A 9,224-nucleotide genomic window follows, 5' to 3' on the forward strand; every position below is an offset into this window, starting at 1 on the left:
CGGTGGCCAGGAGCGGCCACTGCACTCCAGTCTGAGCGACAGAGTGAGACTCCAACTCAACAACAATAACAACAAAAGAATGCAGTCAATTCCCAACAGTAATAATGACCTTTAAACAGCTATTATCCATTCAACAAACATACTGATCAAGTCTTCTGCTGGGTGCTAGAACCATGGCCTAGTCAGGGGTTGACAAACTACAGTCCACAAGTCACTTCCTGCCCATTGTATGCTTTTATAAATAAAGTTTTATTGTAATGTAAACACAAACATTTTTGAACTGTCCATGGCTAATTTCACACTACAACAGGAAAAATGAGTAATAGTGATAAGGTCCACTATTATCTGGCTCACAAAGCCTAAAATATCTGGCTGTGGACAGAAAAACTCTGTCAATCCCAGACTAGAGAGTTCATAGTTCATGCAGATCTGAGAGCCAATGGTGTAATATGCCAGGGGGACGAAAGGGAGGCTATTAGGGTACGCTTCTTCGATGAAGAAATGGTTAACTAGGACTTATGTTAAGACTGGGAAGCAGTCTGACACAGAACTAACACTATGTTCCAGGTAAAGATAATCACATGGGAAAAAGCACAGAGGAAACAGGATATAGGGGCTTCCTAAGGACTACAAGAGTTTAGTATTGCTAGTCAGTATGTTTGTTGAATGGATAACAGCTGTTTAAAGCTCATTACTGTTGTTGGGAGTTGACTTTGCATTCTTTTTTTTTTTTTTGAGTTGGAGTCTCACCCTGTCGCCCAGACTGGAGTGCAGTGGCACGCTCTCGGCCACCACAGCCTCGACCTGCTGGGCTCCGGCGATCCTTCTGCCTCAGCCTTCCAAGTAGCTGGAACTACAGGCGCGTGCTACCACACCCAGCTAATTTTTTTGATTTTTTATTGTAGACATGAGGTCTCGCCAAGTTGCCCAGGCAGGTCTTGAACCCGCAGGCTCAGGCAATCCACTCACCTCAGCCTCCCAAAGCGCGGGATTACAGGCTGAGCCATCGAGCATTAATAGGATCTTCCTATAGTATACAAGGTGGTAGAAGACAAAGTTGGAGATAATTTGGCATCTAAACTGTGTATGCCAAGATAAAAAGCTTGTCTTTTAAGAATATATATAATTTTGTGTTTATACTTACAGAAAACAAGAACAACAACAACAAAAAACCTGTTGTCTCTGGAAGGGCACACATGAAAATAAGAAAGAAGTTGCAGGGGAAATGGGTACTGAAGACAGAGCAGACAAAAGATGCAATCAGGGAGACTTCACTAAATACCTTTTATAATTTTTTTTGTTTTTTAAAATCACATGAACACATTGTCTATTCTAAAATTACATATTTTAAAGTAATAAAAATATTACTTTAATTTTGTCATAAAGAAAATATTAAATGAATTTTAGCAAGTGATAATACTAAACAAGAAAATCAAATAGCCTCCTCTGTAGATGCAATGTACAGAAAGGCTGCAAGAAACACAGAGTAGTTAGGAAGCTATTGGCAGACTATTGGCTGTTTGAAGCAAATTTATTAATACACAAAAGTGTATTGTGGAGTTTACAACATATGAAGAAGTAAAATATACGATAAAATTAGTTCAAAGAGTGAGAGAGTAAGAATAAGGAACTATATTATTAATGTTTTTACATTGTTTCTTAACTAAAATAATATTAAGTAGAGGCAGACTATGGTAAGAGTCAAGGGAAAAAATAACTTATTAACCATTAAAAAGAAAAACACAAACAGGTTTAAACAAAAAGCCAAAAGAAAAAATTAAATGGAATTTTAAGAAAAAATTTTTAAAAAGAAAAACTTTGACTAATCCTCCAAAAAAGGCAGGAACAAAGACACCAAGGAACAAAAAACAGATGGGACAAATCAAAATAGCAAGATGGTACCATAAACCCAAGAATATCAGGCACTAGATTAAGTATCAATGTACTAAGGCCTCCAACTATAAGACACAGACTATCATACTGAACAAAAACAAGATCCAATCATATGCTCTTTATACGAGATACACTTTAAACTGAAAGAAAAAGGATTAAAAAAATTATAAACTAATTTTCAGAAAGTCAGAAATAACTATATTAATATCAGACAAAGAAGTTTTTAAGACAAAAATTATTCTCACAACCTAGAGATAAAGACGAACATTATATAATGCTAAAAGAATAAATTATTTGCAGACAAAACAATCCTAAATGTTTGTACCATTAGGCATAATTAAAAATACATAAAGAAAAAAGTTAACTTAAAAAATAGACAGTTTATGGTTCGTTTCATTAAATGGCTTCTGCACTAAAAAAAAAAAAAAAAAGACAAATCCACTATTACAGTCAGTAATAATAACTCACAGAAAAAGCAGACATGAATAGTTAATATAATATTAATATATAAAATGTATTAGAGTAGTTGCCTAATAGAGTGGAAGTGAATAAATGTAGTTAACAGGAACAAAGGGAAAATTAAAATTGAATTAAGCAGAAATGAAGTATTACATAGATAGGATTTCATATACTAAAGGTATGTATACCTCAATTTTATGAATATCAGATTCAAAAGGAAAAGTAATGATTAAATTTACTGGAATATTATAATATTATATATGATCTTCTTACCAGCATCACTGTTAAATTCATAATTCTTCCAAGGTTATCAATGTAATAGACACTGTCTTGATACCATGAATCACAGTGCAGGTAATTATACATTCCAAAAGCATGCATGTGTTCCAGTGTGTATTGATCATCTCGAAGTTTTACTTCTGCCACAGCTGAAATACAAGAAAAATAAACATCAACATCATAAGTTATATCTCAGATCATTCCTCTCTGTAAGCATGCCTACAAGGCAATGAAAAGAACAGAATGCCAATAACAAACGCCTTCAGGTCAATTCACTGTATCATTCATTCAAAAATAACTTCTGGGTACCTACTGAGCATTGTGTGCAGAGGATAAACAGTAAATAAAACTGACATGATCATGCCCTTACAAAACTTAGAATATAGTAGCCACAGGAGATAGGGCTTTTTATGCCATGGCTCTTTTCCTTAAAGCACTTCCTACTTATGAATAAAAAAGAAAAATTCTAAAAATAAATAATGTCCTGTCTTCTGGGGAAATATTAAGCCCAGTTTATAAAGTGTTTTAAAAATGTTTTTACCTCAATTAGCTCATTCATTATAATACACATTAAGAAATAAAGAGACTGTCTTTATTCTCTCAGTATAGTTATGTAAATAAATGTAAAGACAAATAGTGTTATACCACATTTTTCCCAAAGCTGGAATAGAAACAAGGTCTCCTACTTACAGAACACAACTTTCTCCACTAAAGCATTAGCTGCTCCCCTGATTTTAAATCTGGCAAATATGATTTCTTCCAGTCCTCTTTTCCTTCCATGTAGATGCAACCCCTTACAGCGTGGGGATGCCCATGACCTGGAATTAAGTTCTGCAATAGGAAATACACCAGGGGTGCCAAAAAAATGTATACACATTTTAAGAGGTGCTATCTGCGTATTACTTTCCAAAGTTGAATTGAATTATGGTAGCAATGTGTAGTATGATGTTTGCTCAAAAGACAGCGTTAATCAAATGAATGCTAGGGTTACCATGCGACAGACAGGACAGGCAAAGAAAATGGCAGAAGCACGATTGTTGTTTGAGTAACGCAAGACCATTTTGAAGTGATATTTAAAATTCAAGAACATTGTGGAAGTACCATGACACTGGAGGCATGAGTATACAACAGAACCTCCGACACACCTAACAACTGCATGCATCTGTGATACGTTTGAGACTCCGACACACCTAACAACTGCATGCATCTGTGATATGTTTGAGACTCGTGGTACTGTGTGTGATAAGGGAAGATCTGGGAGGCCTAGCACAGCAACAAGTCTTGCTGCTTCTGCTATGGCGTAGGGACAGTTTACACACTTGCCACAAAAGCCTACCAAACAATGTGCATGTGAGACAGGAATTAGCAAAACAAGCCTACGATGCATTCTTAAAACAGCAAAATGGAAAATTTTTCATCCCAAGACTATTACATGCATGGAATGAAGACAACTCTGATTGAAGGTTGCAGTACTGTTAGTGGTTCCAAAACATGGCATGAGAGGATGAGGAGTTTGTGGGGAAAATGGTTTGGTCTGATGAAGCACAGTTTAAATTGAACGGAATAATGTAATTGAGTTACCCCACATTCTCCTCACTTAACACTCCTTGACGTGTACCTATGGGGGACTTTAAAAGATGTGGTGTACCGTAGAAAACCAGCAAAACTGGCGGTACTTAGGGAAGAAATTGAAATGGCATGCACAGCGATACAACTGGACACTTCAGTCACTGTTACTCAAGCAGTAGTTCACTGTAATCAGAAGTGTCTTGATGCTGGTGGTAACCACTTTGAGCACGTCTTGTAATTGCAGAAGTCAAATGTGACTTGTATTCATTTCTGATATCAGTATATATTGAATATTACAATATTAATAGCTTTTTCCTTTCTTAAAATTTCTTAAAAAAAATTTTTGGCACCCTCTGTGTAAGTGAATTATACTTGGCCAGTACATACCTTAATATAAAATTCACTTTACTGTATTCTGATTGTAACTGTTTTCTTCTTTTCCCCCAAAATTCACCTGTCCCTACTTCTAATACTTGCCTTGAATCCTCAGCAACTTACATTCATTCATTCATTTAGTCAATATTTTAATAGGCATCAAGCATACAGTGATAAGCAAATAATACAGAATCTAGCTTCTTGGGATTTATGACCTGGTAAGGAAATGGACATTAGTCAAATAATCACACAAATTCAATATAATTTCTATAAAATCAATTTTACATAATTAAACTGTGATGTTATAAAGAAAAATTACTGGGTACCATGAAAACATATAAAATAAAAGTTCTACTCGGAGAGATTAATGAAAGCTTACCATAATTTGAGTCAATATACCCCAAAAAAGAGAGAACTAAGAGAAAAAAAAATTCAACCAAGGAGGTAAAAGACTTCTACAAGAAAACTACAAAACACTGATGAGGGAAACTGAAGAGGTCACAAATGAAAAGAAATCATATGTTCAAGGATCAGAATAATTAACATTGTTAATAATGACCATACTACCCAAAGCAATCCACAGATTCAATGCAACCTCTATCAAAATATCAATAGGAGTCTTCCCACGAATAAAAAAAAAAACTTAAAATTTGTGTGGAATCGCAAATAGTCAAAACAATACTGAGCAAAAAGAACAAAGTTGGAGGCATTACACTACCTAAGTTCAAAATATACTAAAAAGCTATAGTAATCAAAACAGTATGATACTGGCATAAAAACAGACATGAATCAATGAAACAGAATAAAGACTGCAGAAATAAATCCTCAAATTTTTTGACAAAAGCACCAAGAACATACATTGGGGAAAGGACATCCTCGTCAATAAATGGTGCAGATAAAACTTGATATCTATACACAGAAAAATAAAACTAGATCCCTATAACCACATACAAAAATTAAATTAAAAATGGATTACAAATGTAAATATAAAACCTAAAATCATAAAACTACTTGAAGAAAACACAGAGAAAACACTTCAGAACATTGGTCTAGGCAAAGATTTTATGGCTAAGACTTCAAAAGCACAAGCAACAGACAAACGGAACTGCATTAAACAAACAAAAAAAGCTTTTGCACAGGAACAGAAACAACAGGGTGAAGAGACAATCTGTAGAATGGGAGAAAATACTTGTAAACTATTCATCTAACAAGGAGTATTCAGAATATACAAGAAATTCAAATAACTCAACAACAAAACACACACTCACACACACACACACACACACACACAAATTAAACCCATTAAAAAGTGGGCCAGGAATCTGAATAGACATTTCTGAAAAGAAGACATGCAAATGGCTACCAGGCACATGAAAAAAATGCTCAGCATCACTAATCACTGGGGGAAAGACAAATCAAAAACACAATGAGATATATCATCTTACCCCAGTTAGAATGGTTATCATCAAAAGACAAAAAAATAACAAATGCTGTCAAGGATGCAGAAAAATAGAAACTCATACACTGTTGGTGGAAATGTAAATTAGTACAGCCATTATGGAAAACAGTATAGAGGTTCCTCAGAAAATTACAAATGGAAATACCATATAATCCAGCTATTCCACTACCAGGCATTTAACTAAAGGGGGGAAAAAGTCAGTGTTATCAAAGGGATACCTGCACCCCTATGTTTATTACAGCACTATTCACAATAGCCAAGATATAGAAGCAACCTAAGTGGTCATCAACAGATGGATTAAGAAAATATGGCATATATACATAATGAAATACTATTCATATATAAAAAGGAATGAAATCCTGTCATTTGCAGCAAGATCAATGGAACTGGAGGTCATTATATTAAGTGAAATAAGCCAAGCACAACAAGACAAATATCACATGTTCTCCACTCACATGTGGGAGCTAAAAAAGTGGACCTTATATGGAGGTACAGAATATAATGGCAGTGGTCAGCAGCTGCGAAAGGCAGTGGGGGCAGGGTAAAGAGGTTAGTTAATAGTTAATAGTTAATGGCACAAACATAAACACAATTTCCTAGTGTTTCATAGCACAGTAGGGTGACTGTAGTTAACAACAATATACTGTATATTTCAAAGTTGCTACAAGATTTGAAATGTTCCCCACACAAAGAAATGGTATGTGTTTGGATGATGAGTAACCTAAATACCCAGATTGGCTCATTACACGTTGCATGCATGTATTACACGTTGCATGCATGTATTACACGTTGCATGCATGTATTACACGTTGCATGCATGTATCAAAATATTACATACAGCCCATAAGTATATACAATTGCTATGTATCAATAAAAAATCATTAAAGAAGAATTATGTACCTATACATACACACACACTCCTCTACTTATTATAGGTAAAAATAAAATCAAGCAAAAGTAGGAGAAAAATGTGTGTTCAAACAACCAAAAGAGGGCCACACTGGCTGAAGTACAGAGCAACAAGGAGACTTGTACACAGAGAGGCTGCAGATGAATGAGAAGAGGACAAGAGTTGGATCCCAAAAGGGGTCTGTCTTTATCTTTGTTGATAAATTCAATGCAATAAGAATTCATTAACAGTTGTTAGGCAGGAGAGTAAAGTTCAGATTTGAGTTTATAAAAGAATATTTATAACTACAGTATGGGGAAAAAAGATTGGGAAAAAAAGATTTACAAAGCAGAGGTAAATCCAGGAGGATCCACTGATCATCTAGTTGAGAGATAATGGAGGTTTGAAAATATTTCACAGTTAAAATCATAATTTTATGATGGATTTGATAGAGGCTGAGGAAACTTATTATATAACTCTGTCAATTTTACAAAGAACAGTTAGAAACAAAATACTTTCTACTGATTACGAGGAAAAAAAGGATCAATTACTGGTTTTCTAGCACCACACTGTGGATGAAACTTGATGCTGCAGGAAATGTGCACAGTAACACAATTGCCCAAAGCAGTAATATTAGACAATGTATAACAAATGTTTGTGCAAAGACCTCTGGGAAATCCTAAACAAACCAGAGGCTTCTTAGACATTTGTCTTATTACAACACCTGACAGTTGCTGCATTCGAATAAGAGAATGTGTATAAGTTATTAGACTATAAAAGTGAGCCTAGGGGATGTTTCATGTTTACAATTTTGTGAAAGTTCTGTTAATACACAGAAAAAAGCCAGCTCTCTGGTCCCAAATGGTGCCCTATCAGGTCAATCATCTTGAGAACAAAAGTGGAAGGCTTTTCTGGAGAAAAGCAGAGTCCAGAATGTGACAGTACTTAACTATGGCAGAGCTCTCTTGTGCAACACTCCCAAGAAAATGAGAGCTCTAATCTGTGCATAGATCTTTGAAAGAGTTGTGAAAAATAGGAACATTTTACAGAAAAGTCAGTGTAGTAGATATTTCATTATTTAATGATACCTTGCATAGAAAATAAGAGCTTTGCTGAAAAATCCTTATCTCTTATTCTTTTAAAAGAACTTAGGGTCTGACAAGAAGGGAGTCTCCCCTAATCTGTGCCTCAGATTAAAACTTAGCTTTTCATAGGAAAACTAGGAAAGCCTCATGAAGCCTCAAAGCCTATAGTTTTTCATTCATAAATTATTTAGAGTGTCTACTATGTGCGAGACACTGTGCTTGGCATTGTGTATACAAAATGGTGAATAAACCAGACCTTTCTGCTGCACGGATGGTGCTAGCAATGATCTTTACTACTGTTTCTTATACTTTCAAAATCTACTGTTATGTTGAACCACATAAAATTATCAATATTCAACTCCTTTGACATCAAATAAATATGATTTAATCTAGTAATCATACAAGCAAAGGACAGTAGTTTAAAAAAGGGAAGTAGGAGAGGCAAAGAACATTAACTTATAAATGAAGGTCACTTCTTGGACCACTTATCTAGTTACGGAGTTTGGTATTTTTGTATGACGATGTGAAGAAATAAGACCGCAAGTTTGTGTAACGAGCTCTAAACAAGACTTACAGAACAGGGCAGGGCAAGAGTTAAGAGCATTGTTCCCTCGAAACTATTTTATGCAATACTTCTCTGATTAAACACATTCATGGGGCTATCTTCCCCACATTTCCCTCCACCTTAGTAGATATGAGTCTTATAGTTAAATTTACACAAATACAACTATTATATGGCTCTTTCCTCCCTTTACTTCAACTGTAGCCTAAATCATCACTAGTTTTTTTCTCCCTGCTCTAAGAAATAGCCCAGAATTAATACAAAGACCACTGGAAAAAAGCATGAGGTTTACGGTCAGCTTTGCTACTGATAAATCACGTGGTTAAGTTAGCTTACATTTCTATTCCCATTTCTTCAACTATAATAAAGGTTAATAATACTTATCCACCAAGAGCTGAGCATGGTGGCTCAAGCCTATTATCCCAGTAATTCAGAGGCTGAGTTGGGAGGCCAGTTGTTCAAGACCAGCCTGGGCAACACTGCAAGACTTCAGCTCTACAAAAATTTTAAGAATTTGCCAGGCATGGTGGCAAAAAGCGGAGTCCCAGCTACTCAGGAGGTTGAGGAGCAACACTTGAGCCCAGGAATTGAAGGCCGAAGTGAGCCATGATCCTGCCACTGCACTCCAGCAGTATGAGAGAGAAGAAAGAGAGG

At 35.4% G+C, this 9,224-nt stretch overlaps 1 protein-coding gene across 2 annotated transcripts in view; it reads right to left on the reverse strand.

Annotated features, from left to right (window-relative positions):
* NUDCD1 (NudC domain containing 1) overlaps nucleotides 1–9,224 on the reverse strand; it is a 79,710-nt gene that overhangs the window by 63,106 nt on the left and 7,380 nt on the right. For both annotated transcript variants that reach the window (XM_008058633.1, XM_021712635.1), the window contains exon 2: nucleotides 2,626–2,780. In XM_008058633.1, coding sequence (XP_008056824.1) covers nucleotides 2,626–2,780 — 155 coding nt within the window. The remainder of the gene's footprint in view (nucleotides 1–2,625; nucleotides 2,781–9,224) is intronic.

Source organism: Carlito syrichta, unplaced genomic scaffold (genome assembly GCF_000164805.1).
Source record: "Carlito syrichta isolate Samal-C Ts95f unplaced genomic scaffold, Tarsius_syrichta-2.0.1 Scaffold303542, whole genome shotgun sequence".
In the NCBI taxonomy this organism is placed as follows: domain Eukaryota; kingdom Metazoa; phylum Chordata; class Mammalia; order Primates; family Tarsiidae; genus Carlito; species Carlito syrichta.